Source organism: Hyaena hyaena, unplaced genomic scaffold (genome assembly GCF_003009895.1).
Source record: "Hyaena hyaena isolate Hyena2069 unplaced genomic scaffold, ASM300989v1 scaffold_120, whole genome shotgun sequence".
Taxonomy (NCBI): Eukaryota; Metazoa; Chordata; class Mammalia; order Carnivora; family Hyaenidae; genus Hyaena; species Hyaena hyaena.
In genome coordinates this window covers 980,525-1,004,462 of record NW_024080752.1, presented here as the reverse complement: position 1 = coordinate 1,004,462, position 23,938 = coordinate 980,525, and the positions used below count along the sequence as shown (strand labels likewise).

The 23,938-nt window shown below is 36.9% G+C and overlaps 1 protein-coding gene across 2 annotated transcripts in view; it reads left to right on the top strand.

Annotated features, from left to right (window-relative positions):
• The window catches only part of MAPK6 (mitogen-activated protein kinase 6), a 37,550-nt gene extending 16,230 nt beyond the window's left edge, over nucleotides 1–21,320 (top strand). For both annotated transcript variants that reach the window (XM_039237109.1, XM_039237108.1), the window contains exons 2-6: nucleotides 4,076–5,265; nucleotides 6,446–6,590; nucleotides 12,949–13,113; nucleotides 16,913–17,114; nucleotides 19,067–21,320. In XM_039237109.1, the coding sequence (XP_039093040.1) occupies nucleotides 4,711–5,265; nucleotides 6,446–6,590; nucleotides 12,949–13,113; nucleotides 16,913–17,114; nucleotides 19,067–20,168 (2,169 nt within the window). In that variant the 5' untranslated portion in view covers nucleotides 4,076–4,710 and the 3' untranslated portion in view covers nucleotides 20,169–21,320. The remainder of the gene's footprint in view (nucleotides 1–4,075; nucleotides 5,266–6,445; nucleotides 6,591–12,948; nucleotides 13,114–16,912; nucleotides 17,115–19,066) is intronic.
• Nucleotides 21,321–23,938: the final 2,618 nt, after the last annotated feature.

Sequence of the window (23,938 nt, the reverse complement as noted above, 5' to 3'; positions counted from 1 at the left end):
GGTAGATCACTGGGCAAGAACTCCTATTGCCCCCATGCCCCTCCCCATTTTTTATTAGTGTAATCCTCACTGTAGGATTACAGTTTTGGTGATTAACATTCCTTTCTTTCATTAGAATGGTCTCATTTGTGTAAAGTCTGTTTAAGTCTTTCAGTATAGTCATCATCTGAATCTGTAATGAGGACTCTGCAGTTCTCCGCCTAGGTACAGTTTTTTTATTTTTAAAAAAATGTTTTTAAAAAGTTAGAGAGAGAGAGAGAGAGACACACACACACACACACACACAACGTGAGCAGGGGAGGGTCAGAGAGAGAGGGAGATACAGAATCTGAAACAGGCTCCAGGCTCCGAGCTAGCTGTCAGCACAGAGCCCAACGTGGGGCTCGAACCCATGAACCGTGAGATCATGACCTGAGCCAAAGTCGGACGCCCAACTGACTGAGCCACTTAGGCGCCCCCAATTTTTTATTTTTTTACCCACTGTTTACCCCTGTAAGTGCTGACCAGTCACAGATGTCCGAAAAGGCGTTGTCATCCTTGTAGTTTTTGGTCTGGGATGCTTCTTGTTCTCACTACAATTTAAAGGGAGCAGATGTGGGTTTGAGGTCTTGAATAGAGATCTTGTCATTTTCATGACTCTCCAGTAATGTGGCTACAGTTCCTATTATAGTGCTATTCTGTCTGATAATAGTGGTGTCACTTACAGCAAAGCTAAATTATTTGTGCTTGATTAGGATTGCTCTACTAGTGAACTAGAAGCTTAAGAGCACTTACACATTTTCTGCTCTTATGTCAAGTCTATAGAACTGACTTTAAAATGTACATTTATCGGGGCACCTGGGTGGCTTAGTTGGTTAAGCGTCCGACTTTGGCTTAGGTCATGATCTCGTGGTTCGTGGGTTCCAGCCCCGCGTCGGGCTCTGTGCTGACTGCCGACTCAGAGCCTGGAGCCTGTTTCAGAGTCTGTGACTCCCTCTCTCTCTGACCCTCCCCTGCTCATGCTGTCTCTTTTTCTCTCTCCTAGAAATAAATAAAACATTAAAAAAAAAATTTTTTTTTAAATGTACATTTACCAAAAACTTAAAAGTTTGCTGAGATTTAAGGAATTGTCTATATAAGGGCAAGAAGGGAGGTATGAACAAAAAACATTCTGTTTTGGGTAGAGACTAGAAATGTCAAATTTCAGAAATTTTGGCACTTTTAAAAAAACATTGTTTGGGGCGCCTGGGTGGCTTAGTCGGTTAAGCGTCCGACTTTCGCTTAGGTCATGATCTCGCGGTTCGTGGGTTCGAGCCCCACGTCGGGCTCTGTGCTGACTGCCAGCTCGGAGCCTGGAGCCTGTTTCAGTCTGTGACTCCCTCTCTGTCTGACCCTCCCCTGCTCACGCTGTCTCTCTCTCTCTCTCTCCTAGAAATAAATAAAACATTAAAAAAAAAAATTGTTTTTTAGGGGCGCCTGGGTGGCTCAGTTTGTTGAACATCCAATCCTTGATTTTGGCTCTCAGGTCATGATCCCAGGATCGTAGAATCAAGCCCTGTGTCAGGCTCTGGGCTAAGCAGAGCCTGCTTAAGTTTCTATCTCTCTCTCTTCCTCACTCACATGGGCTCTCTTGCTCCCTCTCTCTAAAAAAATAAATTAGAAAAATACTCTTTTTTAAAAGGGTATTTGGTAGAGAACTGGAAGTATCAAGATGTATACAAATAGAAAAAAGTGAGAGGAAGGGGAGATAGTATTAATTAAAGCCTTTTAAAAATTGAAATAGTCTTTAATTCAAAAGTTTATTTGCAAACTTTAACTTTTAAATGTTTCACACAAACTGATAAGGCACAGAATTTTTAGGAGTCAGCTTGGTTTTTTTCCTTCTCCTTTATTTCTGAAAAGCAGACAAAAACTTGCAAAGAGAAGAAACTATCTGTTAGAGGTAAACAAAACTGTTATGTTATGCTATTGAGGTCTTATACAACATTAAGCAGATAGAAGAAGTGCTCATATTTAATAAAAGAACTCCGTGATAGTAAATATCAATTTTTATTAAAGTTGTTGCCATAAGGATCCTTTGTTTAGACTCTGAGTTATCAGTATCATCAGTTTCTTTTTCACACAGTTTTAATGTCTGTGGATTTCTTGAATGTGGTTTGCTCAGATTGTGGCAAGTCTCTACCTTACATGTTTCAGAATCTTATATTTCCACATGTAAGGTATGTGGGAATATGAAGCAAGCAGGACATTAAGGCAGATTCCCTATCTTACAGAATCTTCACTGCTGTGAAACACCTCAGGTATTTGAGACGCCTAGCAATTCTTTTAAGCCGTAGCTGAAGGTGATTGAAAGTGGTCATGTAATTCAAGTTCAGAATGGGCTGCTTTATTTCATGTATTGATAGTTTCTCATTGCCTTTAAATGATTAGCCCTTGAATAAATGAATATTGCACTTGTCCCACTTCCAATTTCTTCAGACCTATTCAGAAAATAACACTGTAGCTACATCTGTGCCAGCTATTAGACCAAAAAGCAGCAACAGGAAGCCTTTCCATATAAGAGTTAGCCTGTATTACATGCTTATAGGCATATACATTTATTTTTTTTATTTTTTTTTTTTTTACAAATAGTTTATTGTCAAATTAGTTTCTACATAACACTCAGTGCTCATCCCCAAAGTGCCCTCCTTCATAGGCATATACATTTAAATGAGCTACTACATTGGCCACCTAGTTGTGTCTCAGACATGAGACAGTGGCTTTGATGTGCTTTGATGTGCTAGCCCTTATTTCCACACAGCACTCCTAAGGCCCACCCATTTGGAGCTTTGCTGTCAATACTGCCTCACTATAGGCATTCCCTGACTACGCTCCCTGTCTCTTTTCTGTTTTCTTTACATCACTTATTGCCATCTGACATCTGTGTTTTGCTTATTTGTCAGCCTGTCTTCCCCCACTATATGAGCTCTTCTCATACATACCTCCCAGTTCTATAAAATTGTAATAATTTGTCATGCTTCTATATATTTTTAAAAAGAAATAACACATTAAAGAAATAGTTGGAGCATATTGTATAACCTTACCCTAACGGTAGTCCTTTCCCTCATCATGAATTTGTTACTTACTAATGATGTTTTTAATACATTTGCCATATATATATACACACACAAGTATATAAAAATATATGCACTCATAAAGTAACATTGTGCCTGTTTATGAATCTGAAATAACTGGTTTCAGCATGTACATTCTCCATTTCTGTTTTCAAATTTAGTGTATGGTGATTTCAATCATCTATTCATTTTTACTGTTAAATAGTATTTCACTATATGAACATAGCTCATTTATTCTCCAATTGCTGAAAGGTTCGACTGTGTTTAATTTGCCACTCCAAAAAAATGGGCATTTGTTCGTTTGCAAGTATTTCTCTAGGGAGTTGTTTTTTGGAGAAAAATTACCAAGTCATAGGTATGCTACTTACTCATTTATGTATTTATTCCAGAGTGCTCTTTGTCATTCTTTTACTAATTTAAACTCACCAGTATTGTATGAAAGTTCTTGTTTTTCCACATTCCTCCTCAGATTTGATATTAGCAGACTCTTAAAAATGTTTTTCTGACCTGAAATTTATCTTCTTGAATAATTTGATTTGTCTAAGTATCGGTAAAGTTAAACACCTTTATTGGTTTATTCACTGTTCAGGTTCACTCTTTTGTAAGTTGAAGATCATGCTCTGCAGATTTCTTATTTGTACTATTGTATTTTTGTTCATCGGCTATTGATCAGCATAGTTAATAAGTACACATGTTCTTTAATGAACTAACACATTGCAGGCTCATTATCATTTATTTGTGGATGGATGGAAATGTTACTCACATACTCAAAAAATTCGAAAGAGTTCTATTAAAAGTGTAATGAACCTTCTTGTGTTTAATGACTGTAAATACTATAAAGACTCTAGTATGGTGGGGTCTAGAGTTTGAGCCCAGTTCATGTGAATTGCTTAAGTAGTTGTTTATAGCTCCGTTCGTGACATTTAACAAAGGTGCAGAGCATTTCCTGTAGTGGTGACTCTTCTTTTTTTCTCATCCTCCAGGTTGTATCAGAGTAAGATGGACGGTAGCTTTGATTGTGATTGTGGTGAGCTGGAGCCACCTGATCACTAACGAAAGACATCTTCTGTTAACCAACAGCCACCAGGGCTTCCTGTTGAAATACACAGCAACAAAGGAAGAAAGGAGGCAAAACGGAAATAGTGCTTACGAGCACCTTAGAATGATGCTGCTCAGGACCAGTCCAACACTGAATGTATCTGCACTGTGAGGAGAATGTTCATAGAAGCCTGTTGTGTGCATATTTATTCACATTTTTGTTAAATGTTAAATTGTTTAGCACAGTAAATCTGAGTGCATAGTATGTCATTTCATTCCGTTTGAGTTTCTTGAGTGTTTTCTGTAAATGTCTGCAGAGTTGCTGACCCTTTCTTGAACTATGAGTACTGCAATCTTTTTAATTCTCAGTATGAGTAGAGCTCTTTGAGCTTTAAATCTAAGGGGAACTCAACGGGCCTGGTTGGCATATGCAATGAACATCAAGAAATCATCTTGCTCTGGAAGCAAACTTATTTTAATTTTCCTTTTTTGAAAGATCTTTCCTTTTGATGTCAGTTTTCTTCCTTGTTTACACAAGTTCAACAATTCGAAAGGAAAAGGCAATAGTAAAGGTTTCAAAATGGCAGAGAAATTTGAAAGTCTCATGAACATTCATGGTTTTGATCTGGGCTCTAGGTATATGGACTTAAAACCATTGGGTTGTGGAGGCAATGGCTTGGTTTTTTCTGCTGTAGACAATGACTGTGACAAAAGAGTAGCCATCAAGAAAATTGTCCTTACTGATCCCCAAAGTGTCAAACATGCTCTACGTGAAATCAAAATTATTAGAAGACTTGACCATGATAACATTGTGAAAGTGTTTGAAATTCTTGGTCCTAGTGGAAGCCAGTTAACAGACGATGTGGGCTCTCTTACTGAACTGAACAGTGTTTACATTGTTCAGGAGTACATGGAGACAGACTTGGCTAATGTGCTGGAGCAGGGCCCTTTACTGGAAGAGCATGCCAGGCTTTTCATGTATCAGCTGCTACGTGGGCTCAAATATATTCACTCTGCAAACGTACTGCACAGAGATCTCAAACCAGCTAATCTTTTCATTAACACTGAAGACTTGGTGCTGAAGATAGGTGACTTTGGTCTTGCACGGATCATGGATCCCCATTATTCCCATAAGGTATGTGTAAAGCCAGCTGAGACAGACCTTTAAACTGATGGGTATCATCAGGAATAGGTATTTATTTTTCTTTGTATGTCGTGACAGATTTTTTTCTTTAATTGTATTAAATTTTACATAGTACCTTTTTTCCTGATAACAGATCTTTCATTCAGAATCTCTCTGTGTTTAAAAAGGTGGGGTGGGATCCTAATTACATACAGATTCTTAAAGTGTATGGTTATTTATTATAACTGAAACGCTCCCTTATTTAAAAGTGGGGTATATTCTTAAGTGTTTAGGGCAGAATTGTGGTTATATCTGAAGGTAAGAGGGAATGCTATTTCAACTTTTAGGTCTTCTTTTGTCCCTTTGAGTTTCTAGTATTCTGTTATGCCTTATTTAGGCAAATTTAATTTAGTTTGCTGTCTAAATTTGCATAAAGATAAAATGGGCAGTAAGAATAGCTAAAGGGATTCATAGTAACTGTACTTTAGGTAACGTTTTGCCTTCATAGAAGAAGTTAGTATTTTCTGAGCTCAACTTTGGTATTTTAGTTTTCAAATGAAATTATCTGTGGGATCCTAATCTTTAAAATATTAAAGTGGAGCTGCTTTGGTTATAGAGAACCCCTAGTTAACATCCACCGTCATAATTTTTCAAGGCTGTTTTGAGGATGAAGTAAAGCAATATATGTATAACTGCTTTTGTTAAAAGCTTTATAAATGTAAAGTAGCAAAATTGATTAGGAATGGGGATATATAGTAGAGCCATGTCCCCTGAGTTGTCAGTAAGGAGGTCGGCATTGATTTATAAGTAGCACCTTTGGTGTTCTTCTCTACCTTTCCCTCATTGATTTGAAACATGCCTGCTCCTTAATTAAGACCTGAAGTGAAAAATAGCTCCTCTTTTGAAACATGTTTTGAAAGTGTGACCTAGAATCAACACTAAATTCTTACAGTATATTTTGGTCAGCAGACTTCATGTGAACATCATCTTATAGATGATATATCCTAGGGGAGTGTAAGCTCTTTTTCAGCCCGAAAAGTGCAAGTGCCTTAAAAATAGGTATAGGTATCAATAGTATGTTAGGATTTCACAATTTTTTTTTTTTAAGATCAGGGATTATTTAATGAATCAAGTTTTGTACTGTTCTTCAGCTAAAGAAAAAACTTGAAGTATGTTTCGGTTTCTTTTTCAGGGTCATCTTTCTGAAGGATTGGTTACTAAATGGTACAGGTCTCCACGTCTTTTACTTTCTCCTAATAATTATACTAAAGCCATTGATATGTGGGCTGCAGGCTGCATCTTTGCTGAAATGCTGACTGGTAAAACCCTCTTTGCAGGTTAGAGATTTTAAAATATATGGAAAAAAATTATCTGAAAGAGAAATAATTTTGCCTTTATCTGTGAAGCAAGATTTATATAAGATTTAAAACAATTTAGGGGCACCTGGGTGGCTCAACCAGGTAAGTGTCCGACTTCAGCTCAGGTCATGATCTCACCGTTCGTGGGCTTGATCCCCATGTGAGGCTCTGTGTTGACAGTTCAGAGCCTAGAGCCTGCTTTGGATTCTGCGTCTCCCTCTCTCCCTGCCCCTCCCCAGCTCGTGCTCTGTCTCTTTCAAAAATAAATAAACGTTAAAAAAAAATATTTAAAACAATTTATTGTAGTCTGGAATGTTAAAGTGAAAAGATAAAATGATTTTAATATTTAAAAAATTAAAAAATTCACTGAATTGTTCACAAAGCAAATTTAGTCTGTTTTAGTGTTTGTTTGTATTTACCTTCTTAAACATAATTTTGTGGGGGTTTTTTGTTTGTTTAATGTCTGTTTATTTTGAAAGAGATAGCATGAGCACGGGAGGGGCAGAGAGAAAGAGGGAGAGAGAATCCCAAGCAGGCTCCACCTGGCAGTGCAGAGACCACGATCCCATGAGTCATGAGAAACCTGAGCTGAAATCAAGAGTCAGATACTTAACCAACCTGAGCCACTGGGGCACCCCAAACATAATATTGTGTTTTGTAGATTTAGAATACTTGTTGGAAATCTGTGGTAAATGATATGTGAGTTGCATAGTGCTGTGTTTGTCACTCTTAGTCAAAATTTTTAGCTACTGTTGAAAATCCAGTAATTCTTTGTCCACTATCATCCCTGTTGTCTGAACTGCCATGTCCTGTTGCTTAACTCCTTTGACCTTTCAGAAACAAGTAATTTTTTGCTGAGTTTGATGCTATGAGATTTTCTAGTACGTAGAAATAGTGAAGAATTTTGGTGAAAGCAAGAGAGAAAAGTGTATTATAGAAATTAGGGTATGATCCTGAATCAGTGAGAAAAGTTTAGTGAAAGAAATCATGTACTTGCAAGAATTAGTGTGAAAAGTTGAATGAAAGCAAGGTGTCAAATAATGAAGATATTTATGACCAGTTAAGATGGGGCCAGAATACTCAGAAAGTAGACAGAAGAATTTCCATTTGGAAAACTAGGAAATAGTAAGGTACTAAAGAATTTTTAGTTAGAGAAGTGACATGATGGTGATTTAGGTCTTTTTCTGTCGTTTGACAATATTATTTTTCTCTCTAACCAATCTTAGAGTGGCCCTCCCACCACTCCCAGATTGTGCTAAGAGCAGAAGAAAGGGAATGGAGCAGGGTCTGCTTACAAAAGAAGGATCAATAAAAGAAAGATAAGGGTACTTAAGAGAACACTATTGAAGAAAGGATGGTATGAATAAGTGCTGTTAATTTTTTTTTTAATGCTGATTCTTGCACTACTCAGCTTAGTAACATTGACGAATCGTTTGTAGTTTCCCCCGTAAATTTATATGAAATTTCTTCTGATGTGTGTGATAGTAATTGCATTTCAATTTAGAAAACTGAGAAAATACCAGTTATTCCTGGAAACTAAATGGTTGAGTGGTTTATATTTTTTCCTAGAAACAAGACTGTAATTGGAGGTTATATTCCTAATATTCAAGTACCTTCCAACATATGTAAAATAATTATTATTGCTGTATAACCAACTACCTCAAAATGTAGTGGCTTAAATAACAAACATTTATTATCTCATACTTTGTGTGTGTCAGGAATTGGGAGGTGACTTCACTGGGTGGTTCTAGCTCAGATTTGTTTAGTCAAGATGGTGGTTGGGTCTACAGTCCTCTGAAGGCTTGACTGGGGCAAGAAGATCCACTTGTAGTAGCTTACTCCCATGACTGTTATTAGGAGGCCTCAGTTTGTCATCATGTGGACTTCTCTATAGGATTGCTTGAATGTCTTCATGACACTGGCTTCATGAAGCTGGCTTTCCTCAGAATGAAAGATCTAAAAGAGAGCAAGGAGAAAGCTTCTGTATCTTTAAAAAAAATCCTATCAATATGTAATTCACATGCCATACAGTTCACCCATTTAAAGTGTACAGTTCAGTATTTTTTAGTGTATTCACAGGATTGTATAACCATCTAAATTTGGAACATTTTTGTGCCCCCTAAAAGATATCCTGTAACCATTAGCAGTTACTTTCCATTTCCCCCTTCTAGCTCCTAGCAAACACTAATCTACTTTTATTTCTCTTTAGATTTGCCTGTTGCGGGCATTTCATATAAATAAGTCACATAACATGGTGGTCTTGTGACTGGCTTCTTTCACTTAGTGTAATATTTTGAAGGTTCATCCATGTTATAACATGTATTAGTATGTCATCTTTTTATGGCCAAATAATTCCATTCTGTGTGTATGGCACACTTTGTTTATCCAATTCACCAGTTTATGGAAATTTGGGTTATTAGTCCTTATCGGTTATTGATGCTACTGTGTACATCAGTGTACAGTTTTTATGTGGATTATGTTTTCCATTCTGTTGGATGTGTATATACTTAAGAGTAGAATTACTGTGTCTTGTGATAATTCTGTGTTTAACTTTTTGAAGAAAAGTCAGACCATTTTCCAAAGTGGTTGTGATACTTTACATTCCCACCTGCAGTGTATGAGGTTTCCATTTTTCCACTAAAATGTAGTCTGTCTTATATTCTTTTTGAATATGAAGTAGTATCTTATTGTGGTTTTGATTTGCATTTTCCTAATGCCTGATAATGTGGAGTGTGTGTTTATGGACAGTTTATCCTTTTTGGAGAACTACCCAGATCCATTGCCTGTTTTTAAATTGGTTTATTTGTATTGTATAATTGAGGTATAAGAGTTCTTTATATTCTGGATACAAATCACTTAATCAGAAGTATGATTTGAGTATGTTTTCTCCCACTCTGCAGATTCTCTTTTTACTTTCTTGATGGTATCTTTGGAAACACAAAAGATTTTAGTTCTGATGAGGTCCATTTTATTTTTTTCTTTTGTCACTTTTGTTTTTGGTGTCATATATATGAAATTATTGCCTGACCCTAAGAATTTTATAGTTTTAGCTTTTAAATTTAGGTCTGTGATCCATCTTGGGCTAATTTTTGTGTATGGTGTGAGGTAGAGTTCCAACTTTATCCTTTTGCATGTGGATATCCATTTATCTCAGCACCATTTGCTGAAAAGATTATTCTTCCTGATTGAATTATTTTGCCCCATTTGTCAAAAAGCAGTTAACCCTAAATGGAACATCTTTTTATCACCTAGATTCAAAAGTGACACACTGTCATTTCAGCTTTATTTTATGCATTAGAAATGAGTCACCTAAGTACACCTCACACGTGGGGAGGGGAATTGGATTCCACCTTTTGAAGGGAAGCGTACCAAAGGATTTGTGGACTTTTTTTTTTTTTTAAGTGGGTTCCATTGGGCAGCTGGGTGGCTCATTCGGTGAAGTGTTTTGACTTTGGCTCAGGTCATGATCTCATAGTTCGTGAGTTCGAGCCCCGTGTTAGGCTCTGTGTTGACAGTTCAGAGCCTGGATCCTGCTTCAGATTCTATGTCTATCTCTCTCTTTGCTCCTCCTCCCCTTACACTCGGTCTGTCTCTCTCTTTCAAAATAAATATATGTGAAAAAAAATTATAAAGTGGGTTCCACACATAATGTGGGGCTTGAACTCAGGATCCTGACATCAAGAGTCACATGCTCTACTGACTGAGCCAGCTAGGCACCCAAATTTATGGACATATTTTAATGCTGCCATAATAATGAATATTTTAGCAGGAAAACTAATTTGCTTAAAATTGTTAGATCATGCTCTAAGTCCATTTGAAATGGGGTCAGAACTTACTGCTATATTGATTATACAAGGTGGTTAATATATTAAAATGTTCAGCATATTCAGGATTATTCAAATATAGCAATAAAAATAATTGGATTAAACCACACCTTTAAATAATACTATTTTGATCTTAAACCCATATAAACTTTAAACAGTTAATGAGAATTACATGTGAAATGATTTGAAAGATGCCGCTTTAGTTCTCTTCTCCCTATTGGTAGATTTGTGAGCCACTCAACAAAAGGAGCATGAGGGAGATCTATTTATTAGGGATAGGCTTCAAATGAACAGAGCAATAAAAGACACCCACATCTCAAATTTAACCTATCCAGGGGCGCCTGGGTGGCTTAGTCGGTTAAGCGTCCGACTTTTGCTTAGGTCATGATCTCGCGGTTCGTGGGTTCGAGCCCCGCATCGGGCTCTGTGCTGACTGCCGGCTCAGAGCCTGGAGCCTGTTTCAGTCTGTGACTCCCTCTCTCTCTGACCCTCCCTTGCTCGCGCTGTCTCTCTCTCCTAGAAATAAATTAAAAAAAAAAAAAAAAAATTTAACCTATCCAAAACTGAACTCCTGATATTTTTCCCTCACACTTTCTTTTTCTGCTGTCTTCCTCATCTTAGTATAAACCAGATCCACTTTTTAGTTGCTAAGGCAGAAATCTTGGCTTCATCTTTCACTTCTATCAGTACAGATTCTACGGACTCTTCCTTTGAAATATATTCAGAATCTAACTGCTTGTTATTATCTCTATCACTGCCCTCCTCCCTATGGTTCAGTCAACCGACTGTATCTCTCCTGGTCTAATGCAGGATTATACTGTCTTCCCTGCTTTAATATTTGCTGTCTATAGCCTAGTTACCACATAGCAGCCATTGTAGTTCTTTGAAAACAAATCAGAACATGCCATTTCTCTGCTTGAAATTCTGTAATGTCTACCTATCAAATTCAGAATAAAGCTTACCCTTTGTGTTCTGGTACCATTCTGACTTCATTTTCTATTACTTCCCCCCGGCCACACTTACCTAATTGTTGTTTCTTGGACAAGCCCACTGACTCTTACAGGCTTTTGAGCCTTTCCTCATCTTTCTGGAACTCACTTCCTCCATATGAATGCATGGTGTGTGTGTTCCCCAACTTCCTTAATTTTAAGCATCTTCAAGGAAGGAAGCCTTCCTTGGTCATCCTGTATAAATTAATCATCCTACCCCTAACAGTGTTATTTATCCTGCCTGCTTCCTCTGGTTTTCTTCATGACATTTGTCATGATTTGACATAAATGTTGAGTGTTGTTATCTATCTTTCTCCACTAGATTGTAAGCTCCGTGAAGACACAGGGGTTTGGTCTTTTTTGTTTCATAGATGTACTTCTTTAAACCTTTTTTTAAATTTTTGATTAAAATTAAGTCAACCACTTACCCGACTGAACCACCCAGGCACCCCTCATAGCTGTATTTTAAAGTGCCTTGCTCATAGGAGGGACCCAAGAAAAATTGGCAAACTGGTTTTCTTTAGGCACCATTTAGCTTCAAGTTCTCCCTTTTATTTGTTTTTAATGCTTATTTATTTTTGAGAAAAAGAGAGATAGAGACAGAGTGTTAGTGGGGTGGGCCAGAGAGAGAGGGAGACACAGAATTTGAAGCAGGCTCCAGGCTCTGATCCATCAGCACAGAGTCCGATGCAGGGTGCAAAGTCACAAATGGTGAGATCATGACCTGAACGTAAGTTGGGGGCCCAACCTTCTGAGCCACCTAGGCGCCCCTCCGCTTTTATTTCTTTAATAGTAGTTCTGAAATGCTACCTGTGTCTAACCTATAAAACTTTTTGTTGTGCAAATCTAGTCCAACCTTCCATTTTACTGATGATGAAATGAAGCCTTTATCATGTTAAGTATGCCCAAAGGTACATCCATTTGATTAGCAGTATAGCCAAGACTAGAATCCATGTGTCTTGAATCCCAATTCATTGCTTTCTTCACAACTTTGTGATGCCTTAATATGAGGCTGAACATAAAGGGTCAGTTTCTTATGGAAACAAAGCAGCCAAAAGTAAATATGTCAGTGAGCAGAAATCGGAATAGATAAGCTTTTTGAGTAGATTGGTGATATTCAGAGTAAAGAAACATGCTGATTAAGGATTCATTTAAAACCGTTTTCCTCCCAGTGGTCATTACAGTATTTGTTAGTTTCCTATAACTTTCTTTTTTTTTTAATGTTTTATTTATTTTTGAGAGAGAGATAGAAACAGCATGAGCAGGGGAGGGTCAGAGAGAGAGAGGGAGACACAGAATCCAAAGACAGGCTCCAGGCTCTGAACTAGCTGTCAGCACAGAGCCTAGTGCGGGGCTCGAACCCACGAACTGTGAGATCATGACCTCATTTGAAGTCAGACGCTTAACCGACTGAGCCACCCAGACGTCCCGAGTTTCCTATAACTTTAGAATGTCTTTTGCAAAATAAGTAAGCATTGAGGAATGTGTTTGTTTATGTTGTATTTGATGTTTACTTAATTTCAGGTGCACATGAACTTGAACAGATGCAGCTGATTTTAGAATCTATTCCTGTAGTACATGAGGAAGATCGTCAGGAGCTTCTCAGCGTAATTCCAGTTTACATTAGAAATGACATGACTGAGCCACACAAACCTTTAACTCAGCTGCTTCCAGGAATTAGTCGAGAAGGTATTGTTACTCAAGAGTAACCATCATGTAATGGAGTGAGTGGTGTGTGTTTGTGTGTGTGTTTGTGTGTGGGTGTGCGCGTGAGCAGATGCACAGGCAGGATCTCTGTATCCCCAAAAAGTCTTTATACACTTAATATATATCTAAAACTTCAACCCTTACTTTTCCTGGCTGTTAGGGTGGGATCTGTTTCTTTGTTTCTCTGAATAATTTTTCAGATTCCAAAAAGTGTACCCCTCTCTAACTCCACCTACTTTTTCAGCTTATACCTCTGATTCTTTGCCATAGGTGGGCATCTGGAATCACTGTTCCTCATTAAATTAGAATCTTCTTTGAGGGTTATATGATAAGTAAGTTGGGTATGAATATGAATGTGATTTACATATGAAAGGAAATTGAGTTGGGGGAAAGCAAAGGCTTCTGGGCAGAGAAGAGATGGAGGAAAAGAGCAAAACTCCATATGAGCAAACACATTCCATAAGAGTTTGCAGATTCATGTTAGGAATATTAGGTGCTAAATGTGAGAGTTTGTGCAAGCTTGAAAAGGGGTAGGAACTTGAAGAGAATCAAGACTTTGTTGACCATTAGCACAATAACTTCATGTTTCAAAAAAGTGACATGTCTTTAGGATTTCTTCATATAAATAATATATAAAAGTCTTTAACTCTTGTAGTGATTACACAGAATAATTATTTTTTAAGATTTTAGTTTTAAATAGTCTCTGCACCCAATGTGGGGCTGAACTCAACCCCCAGATCAAGAGTTGCATGCTCTACTGACTGAGCCAGCCAGGTACCCCAGGATAACTTTTTTTTAAGGAAGAGAATTAGACATAAGAAAAATCTTTCTTAAAACTGTCTTAATATCTTTAAGAATTATCATATTCTCATGAATCACCAAGTTAGGGATATATAGTTTTTCTTAATTACATATCCATTATTCATATTACCCACTCTGATCATGCATTATTATATGTGGTTTGGGTAAGTGTGCATCAAAGTGTCTTTAAGGAGCGAATGTTTTGAGAAATAGGCACTGGAGGGCAAAATCATAATGACATTTTGTTTTTCTCACTTGTGCTTAGAACCACTATAGTAAATACCTAAGTAAACAGGAAGCAGCTGTATTTAATTTCAGCAGGGTTTATAAGCTTCCTTTTCAGTAGTTCTACATTCCTAACAATTCTTCAAGTCCTATCTTCACATTCAGATTCCAGTGCTGGCTGTCTTGCTTCTGACCTTGTTGCCACTGTCATGACATCCCTGTTCATAACTCAGCAGTAGACACACAGCATTTGACTGTGCCTCAGAATCCTGTGGGAGAATTTTTTTTTTTTTTTTGAGAGAGAGAACAGGAGCAGGAAAGAGGGGCAGTGGGAGAGAGCGAGAAAGAACCTGAAGAAGGCTCTATACTCAGCTTGATGCCACGACCTTGGGAGCATGACTTGAGCTGAAATCAAGAATTGGATGCTCAACTAACTGAGCCACCCACGTGTCCCAAGTGGGAGCTTTTTAAAAATGCAGACTATTAGGTCAGAATCCAGAGGTGAGGTGAGGAGTAGAGCAGGTGTCTGTTTTTAAAGCCCTCTACAGGTGTGGCCCCTCAGCCATATTGAGAATCAGGAATAACCTCGATTGGCTTTGAGTCATTGTGGCTGTTGCTGTGTCTTATCCAAAGAGGCAAGCTAGTAATGTAGGACATTGCTTTTGAAGCATTTGCAGGCTAGTCAAACTGGAATCTTCTTTTTCCCTACCCTCATTAGGGTTGGGACCATGTCTTAGTTGGCTGTGAACCAACTTGAATATTTGACTGATGGCTGGGATTTATTTATAATGTGTTGAATGTATGTCTTTGATAATGGGTTAATTAACCATCAGCCAAACATCCTTGGTATTCACAAGTAGTAGAACTATGTTCATACACAAGTGCAGTGCAGAGTTTTTAAATTTCCTGAGACTAAAGATTTGTTGTGTAGATATGCTCTACACCAGTTTCTTCTTGATTAACAATGGAGTTTTATTTTTGGAACAGAGCACATTCTGAGGCAATGGGGACTTCAGGAGAATAATACATGTTCTTTTCTCCCACTCTGTTCATGATCTTCAGAGGAAAAAGCCAAAGAAGATTAAGTACATATGAGTTAACACATTAAGACACTTAGGAACCCTAGTGGTCTTTCATCTTTCAGTGAAATACTCCTTTTTCATTTCCCTCTTCCTTACCTCTCATCCTCCCTTTCGCTCTGTCTCACATCAATTTTATTTTTATATGTTAGCACACTTGAATACCATCATAGCAAATAGATTTCCTTTAGAGCAGTGCTGTCCAAAATTCCTGCAATTATGGAAATAGTCTATATATGTATACATTGCATGCACTTGGGAGCTCAGCCTAGCTAGCTTCCTTCTTACCTCTTCCTTTTTCCACCTGCTGCCTACAGTTCCCAAATGCTCCAGGTTTTAGAGTATATTCCTCTTGTGTGGTTGGATGTATATCTCCCTTCCCTCTGAGAGTGGTGATTGTGCTGTGTCAGCCCTTCGTAATCCTGTGCCTTAGAGTCTCTCTTGCCTTGAGACACATGGGCCCTGGGCTAATTAAGATGGACTCTTTTGCAAGAGAACCAAGAACAGCTTGTGTATTGTGAAATGACTTCCTAGATGAGGGTAATATGATAGGAGGGGGACAAGGGGGAGGAGAGGAAGAGGCCTCAGCCCGGGGCCACTGAAGGGCCTGAGTAGCAATAAGCCTTAGTTTCTTTAATCTTTATTGGAGTGATTGAGTACTGAATGAGATAATGTATATGAAAGTACTTTGTAAAATATAAAAGGCTGTAAAAATCAGCTATTATTTACATTCATAAGACATTGGGAATTGAAAATAGAAGGACTATCTTTTGAGACAGAGGCAAGGATACGAAGGTGTGTGACAGGCCATAGTGAAGACTAGAGACTGAGATCAATGTTAAGTGGGTCTGTTGAGAATGATAAAGATTAAGAGCATAAAGAGATGGTGTGAAACATTGCTGAGCAATAGCAAAGGCCAAATTGCAATTCCATGGTATAAATTTATAGTGAGCCGTGTGTGTGATTTTACATGCAGGTTTCATCAGGCCTGTATGGCTACGGAGCAGAGAAGTAGATGGGGGAAATCACGCAAAGTTGAAGATTGGAATAAATCATAAGGCATACAAGTGTGGGGTGGTATAAGGGCAACCTTCAGGCTGGTGACAGTTTGGTTCAGGCTGAGTTAACAACTTAGGAAGGCCTAGTGATTGATGATGTGAGACAGAGATCAGCAAATTAATACAGCAGCTAGTCAGTGAGATAAGGGAAGGAAAGGGGAAAGGGCTTTTTATTAAGCAGTGGAGACTATGCTTTACATTTAATTTTAATACCTTATGTCAGTATATCCATTTTATACAAGAAGAAACTGAAGTTCAAGTAATCTGTCTAGCCCTTGACAGCTAGTGAGTTGCAGAGCTGAGATTATGACCTATACTATTAGGTTGAACCATATGAAATTGCTGTTATTTGACTGACAAAAATAGAAGTTTCAGATGATTGAACTTAATATATTCTTTGTTTTGGGTAACTGACCATAATAGGAAATTGGGGTACATTTTAAGTATTTACTGTGATTATTGGATAAGTGTCTTTTCTTTTTAATCTGTAAATCAGGTAAATTAGCTTTATTTTTCTGATAAATTAATTTACCTTTTAATTGTATAATCCCTCTTTTTTCCTACATTGGTTGGCAGACCTTCAGTATAGTTAAGGTATTTTATCCCTGTCTTTTGCAGCACTGGATTTCCTGGAACAAATTTTGACATTTAGCCCAATGGATCGGTTGACTGCAGAGGAAGCGCTTTCCCATCCTTACATGAGCATATATTCTTTTCCAATGGATGAGCCAATTTCAAGTCATCCTTTTCATATCGAAGATGAAGTTGATGATATTTTGCTTATGGATGAAACTCATAGTCATATTTATAACTGGGAAAGGTAAATTGATCCAAAACACCGTGTACTACTATATGATTATAGCCGACTTATTTTTTTTTAGTTTTTTAAAATGTTTTATTTATTTTTGAGAGAGAGAGAGAGAGCAAGCAAGCAGAGGAGGGACAGAGAGAGAGGGAGACACCAAATCCAAAGCAGGCTCCAGGCTCTGAGCTGTCAGCCCGATGTGGAGCTCAAACCCATGAACCATGAGATCATGACCTAAGCTAAAGTTGGAAGCTCAACTCTCTGAGCCACCCAGGTGCCCCACAGCCCACTTATTATATTTTCAGTAATGTAGATGTCTTAAAAATTTAGTATTGAGGGGTGCCTGGGTGGGTGGTTCAGTGTCAAACTCTTGATTTCAGCTCAGATCATAATCTAGTAAGTTTGAACCCTGTATTGGGCTCTGCACTGGCAATACAGAGTCAGCTTGGTATTCTCTGTCTCTGCCCCTCCCTTTCTTGCTCACTTGCTCTCTCACAATAAATAAATAAACTTAAAAACAATTAGCAATGGTCTCTTGGGGTGTCTGCTAAACATAATATCTTTGAATGGCCTCTATGTAATTTAAGTATTTAACAGATAGACATAATGGGAAAATGTAAATTCTACTTTGAAACAGTTTCAAAGCCATTAAGGTTCTTTAAACGTGAGGGTTGAAGGTTGGAAATCTGAACCATTTTAAACTATCGCTTTTATAAATGTTACAAATTTTAAGATGTTGGATGACAATACTCAACCTTAATCCAATAAGGTATCTCCATAACGTCTCAAATCTTTCATATAATCTCTTGTATCTTAGGATAGAAATTATTTTGATTCATGGTACATGTTATTCAAATATGTTTTCCTAATGACATAAAATTAACCTTGGGATGCTTAACATAGGTCCAACATAAGGAACTTTTCTATTTTGAATAGTATAAAATATCAAAATGGATAACATTATACATTTGAGTTAAAGACTTTTTTCCCTCAGCTTTCTTTTAGGATTTCTAAATTTCTGGGGCAATTTAGATATAATTTTGCTTCAAAGTAAGGTTGTAGTATATAGTAATGCATCAATATTATTTAAAATCTTCAGGTAATTTTGATATTTAGCCACTAGATGTGAAGTCACTAATGACAGTCTTAAAACTTTAAAGTTTCATATATTGCTGTGTTTAAAAGAAAAATCACTAAACTAGTTTGTTTAGTCATTGCATTTTTTTCCTCCTAAAATGTTGAGGTATTTGTTTATACACATCTGCCAACGACCTTTTTGTCCACATGGACATTTCTACTACCTGTGTGTATAGTAGGTACATAACCATAACCATGTCTTCAATCTCTTTCCTGGTCTCTTGTCCTCATCCCCCACTCCCCGTCTGCTTCTACTTGGGCATGGAATGGTCACCTGGCTGTGATATGTCACTAAGACAATACCATATTCAGTAGTGCATATACATGGAAAGGTTTTTTTTTTTTCTATTCATTATGAGTTCTAGCAAGCCTTCCTTTTTGTCTAGTCTGACTTGTTACCAGTAGTGTGAAAATCTGTAAGAGACCTGATTGAGATTAGAGATATTCATTTTGTGGCCACAAAGTGTCTTTTCTCTGTATGAAACTATTGGACTGGACCCGTAGGCATGCCAGCTACTCAGATGTTTATCTTCAATTGTGTTTGAGGTAGATGAAAACAGAAAAGATGGAATAAGTTTAAAATGGTATTTCATCTTAAATTGAAGAATGGAGGGCTCAGAATTTTATTACAATCATATGCTTCATTGTTAATTACCAAAATTGCCTTATATTACTTTATGTAGTAACAGATCTTACTAATCAATTAAAGTTATGAGTTACACGATTATTCTTGCATAGACCTAGAAGAGTGCTTTCACCTAAAAGGCACTCAGTGAATTTGAAAATGAAATCATACACCTGGACTAACAGTAATGATTCATTTTTTTCAGGTACCATGATTGTCAATTTTCAGAGCATGATTGGCCTATCCATAACAACTTTGATATTGATGAAGTTCAGCTTGACCCAAGAGCTCTGTCTGATGTCACTGATGAAGAAGAAGTACAAGTTGATCCTCGAAAATATTTGGATGGAGATCGTGAGAAGTATTTGGAGGATCCTGCTTTTGATACCAATTATTCTACCGAGCCTTGTTGGCAGTACCCAGATCATCATGAAAACAAATATTGTGATCTGGAGTGTAGCCATACTTGTAACTACAAAACAAGGTCATCATCATATTTAGATAACTTAGTTTGGAGGGAGAGTGAAGTTAACCATTATTATGAACCTAAGCTTATTATAGATCTTTCCAATTGGAAAGAACAAAGCAAAGAAAAGTCTGATAAGAAAGGCAAGTCAAAATGTGAAAGGAATGGATTGGTTAAAGCCCAGATAGCGCTGGAGGAAGCATCACAGCAACTGGCTGAAAAAGAAAGGGAAAAGAATAAGGGATTTGACTTTGATTCCTTTATTGCAGGAACTATTCAACTTAGTTCACAACATGAACCTACTGATGTTGTTGATAAATTAAATGACTTGAATAGCTCAGTGTCCCAACTAGAATTGAAAAGTTTGATATCAAAGTCAGTAAGCCGAGAAAAACAGGAAAAAGGCATGGCAAATTTGGCTCAGTTAGAAGCCTTGTACCAATCTTCTTGGGATAGCCAGTTTGTGGGTGGTGGGGAGGATTGTTTTCTCATAAATCAGTTTTGTTGTGAGGTCAGGAGGGATGAACAAATTGAGAAAGAAAACACTTACACCAGTTACTTGGACAAGTTCTTTAGCAGGAAAGAAGATACTGAAATGCTAGAAACTGAGCCAGTAGAGGATGGGAAGCTTGGGGAGAGAGGAAATGAGGAAGGGTTTCTGAACAACAGTGGGGAGTTCCTCTTTAACAAACAGCTCGAATCCATAGGCATCCCGCAGTTTCACAGTCCTGTCGGGTCCCCACTGAAGTCAATCCAGGCCACCTTAACACCTTCTGCTATGAAATCTTCCCCTCAGATTCCTCATAAGACATACAGCAGCATTCTGAAACATCTGAACTAAAACACTCAGCAGACATTTCTCTTTGTATTCTTCATGAAATGTGTTGTGTCTTTTTTATTACTAGTGTTTAAGTCATTTTTTTACTTGAATCATATGGTGTCATTTAGAAAGGATTTTATTAGTTCTTGGTTTTTAAAATCCAGACTTTTTTTCTACATGTGAGATGGTTTTCATTTTAACTGGCATGTCGTTTGCACACAAAAATAAAGAATAGAGCAAAATAATGCAATGCAGGAGGAGACAAAAGAAATGCACTAAGACAAGTAAAAAACATTCTCTCATAGAACAATGATCTGTTTTACAGGAAACAAAAATCTTGCCTTGAAATTTACACAGTGAGACTGTACATAATTGCATGAAAATATCTATTTTTTTCCTAAAACATTTTTCATTCATGAGTATTTTCAAGTTTTTCATACTGTACACATTTCTTAAAACACATGATACCAGCAGCAACTGAAAATGAATGCCGAATTTGGTACACATGTGTTATCTACCTCAAGGTAACAAAAGTATGTGGCAAAACATATACCATCCATAGTGCTTCACATATGCACTTCTATTTAGCCAGCGTTTATTGTAGTAAACTATAATAAGATTCACGCACCGTTTATAAATGTTCTGGTATGCATTCTTTATAGTGAAGTGTTCCTATATCACATCTTATTTATTTTAGCAAATCAGTATATTTTCTGTATTTAATTATAAAAAGTTGACTTAGTTTTTGAAATTTATTTGCAAATACACTTTTTCCATTTGGCACTATGGTTTGTTGCCTACTTAGCTGAATATATATTGTCAACTCATCCTAAGGCTGTCCACGTACTTAATTTACTTACGTATTCATTTTAAGTAAAGCGCTCACTGTGTATAGGAATTTGTATTTTGGAGGTGCTTGATCTATCTACAAAGAACATTAGGAATTACTTTATTATAAAATGCTCCTAGAAGTCTTAATTGTGTTTATTTTTAAAAAAAAAAAAAACAAAAATTGTAATGTTAGACTTGTGTGCATGGAAGTAATTAAGGTACATCATTATTGTAGTTTAAAAGTTGTACATGATAAGACATATTTTGTTTTTACTGTATGTTTTTACTGAATGATCTGTTCCCCATCCCAAGGCAAGCATGAATAAAATTAGGTTAAATATAGCATGTGGTATTGGAGTCTCTTAGAATTCATTTCATCTATTTTATTTTATTGAATATTGTCTGTATCTTTCGTTATCCTATTCAAAGAAAAGGACAGACATGGCCAACAAATATGGCTCCTGTTCAACTTCCTGTTGAAGGTAATGCAGGAAGAATAAACATTACTAGCAGATTCTTATTTAGTCCCACCTTTCAGCATCTTTAAATTGTGGCTTTACTTTAGGCTATGTTAGGCTAAAAGGCTTCAGAGAAAAAGGTTCTTTGTCTCCACACGGAAACCTTGTTGATTTACCTTCCCACATTAAAATGGAATAAGCTTTTATATATTTCAAAACTATTAGATGCATGTGGAGGCTTTGAAGTACACAGAGGAACCTCCTTTAAATGTATTTGCTCTACAGTACATGTTTCCTTTGTTCAAGAACTTACTATTTACCTATGGAAATATAAAACCATTTTTTCCTTTAACTTCCCTTTTCCAGGTGTCTTCCTTATTTATAAATAATGCTATTTCTATTAATACCCAGACTTCAACCTTCCCAGTGACTTATTCATTTATTTCATTTAGATTCTCAGAGCTTTTTAAAAATACAGATATTTCCTGGATGAATATCACGGTCACATGTTGTGAATCTTATACTCCAGTTAACCTTAAAAAGGCAAGCTCTTAGAATGGAAGCTTTCAACTTTTCGCCATTGGATATGATGTTAAGCTGTGGATTTTCATATATGGCTTTTGTTATTTTGAAGTAATTTCCTTTTGTTCCCATTTTGTTGAGTGTTTTTTTTGATCATGAGGTGTTTCGTGAAATGCTTTTATTACATATATTGAGATGATAGTGTGTTTTTTGTCCCTAATGCGAATTACATTGATTTTTATAGGTTGAACCATTCTTGTATTCCAGAAATCTCACTTGGTTATGATTGTGTAATCCTTTTGATGTGCTGTTGGACTTGGTTGGCTGTGTTTGTTTAGGGGTTTTTGTATCAATACTCCTTAGGTATATTGGCCTGTAGTTTTCTTACACCACCATTGTCTAATTGTGGTATCAGTGTGATTCTGGCCTCATAGAATGACTTTGGAAGTATTCCCTCAAGTTTTTGGAAGGGTTTGAGAAGAATTGTTCGACTGTTTGGTAGACTTCTCTAGTGAAGCCATCTGGTCCAAGGCTTTTGGGAGATTTTTGGTTATTTATTTAATCTCCTTTCTAGGTCTGTTTGGATTTTTAATTCCTTCACAGTTCACTCTTGGTAGGTTGCATGTTTCTAGAAATTTATCCATTTCTTTTAGGTTATCTAGTTTGTTGGCGTATAATTGTTCATTATAGTCTCTTACCTCTTTATTTCTGTATCCGTTGTAGTGTCCTTTTTTCACTTACGATTTATGTTGAGTCTTTTCTCTTTTTCTCAGTGTAGCTAATGGTTTGTTGATTTTGTTGATCTTTTCTGTTCTCCATTTCTGCTCTAATTTTTATTCCTTTCTCGTGACTTTGGGTTTATTTTGTCCTTTTCTAGTTCCTAAGATGTAAAGTTAGATATTTGATTTGATGTTTTATTTATTATTTATTCCATGAATCTCCTGCTTTATTAAAAATGCAAATCTGCAAGTAAGCTATAACACCAAGTAGACTATTCCTTTAATAATATGAGTTATCTAGGGGTATCTGGGTGGCTCTGTCAGTTAAGCATGCAACTTGGGATCGGGTCATAATCAGTTTGTGAGTTTGAATCCCACATTGGGCTCTGTGCCAACAGTTTAGAGCCTGGAGCCTGCTTCAAATTCTGTGTCTCCTGCTCTCTCTGCCCCTCCCCCGCTCACACTCTGTCTCTCAAAAATAACTCATATTATTTAATTTCTTTATGTTTATTGTTATCTAGAAGGATTTTCTAAAGAAACCATTAACATATCCATCAGATATTTATTAGGAATCTTGGATATGGAAAGCATTACATGGTTACTGATAGAAATACAAAGGTGAACAAGTCAGTCTTTGCTTTCAAGGGATATACAATATCTGCTATAGAATGAATGGGTGGTTATAGTAAAATGGTGGCAGCTTTGGATTTAGTAGAATGCTAGTTGAGCATAAAGTAAAATAAAAATAATCCATTTTGAGTGTTCATGTGCAACACTAGAACCTGTTATACTTAGTGTCATAATATTTAAATAAGAAGCAAACCTCCATATCCCAAAATACATAGCTTGTTATGTCCCCAGGCTTTTCTACCTTAGGAAATCCTGCCAACAGAGTCCCTGAAAAGTGGAACAAAGGACAGGGTGTTGAGTCAAGAAATTGAGGGGTTTTTTTGTTTGTTTTATTTTAAATATTTGAGATCGCGAGTGAGGGAGGTGCAGAGAGAAATTAGCAAAATAAGGGGAATGTAGCAACTACGGGGGTGGAACTAGAGGGTATTATACTAAGCGAAATTAGAGAAAGAATATTATATGACTTCACTCATATGAGGACTTTCAGATACAAAACAGATGAACATAAGGGAAGAGAAGCAAAAATAATATAAAAATAAGCAGAGGGACAAAACATAAGAATCTTAAATACTGAGAAACGGTTGCTGGAGGGGTTGTGGGAGGGGGGATGGGCTAAATGGGTAAGGGGCAT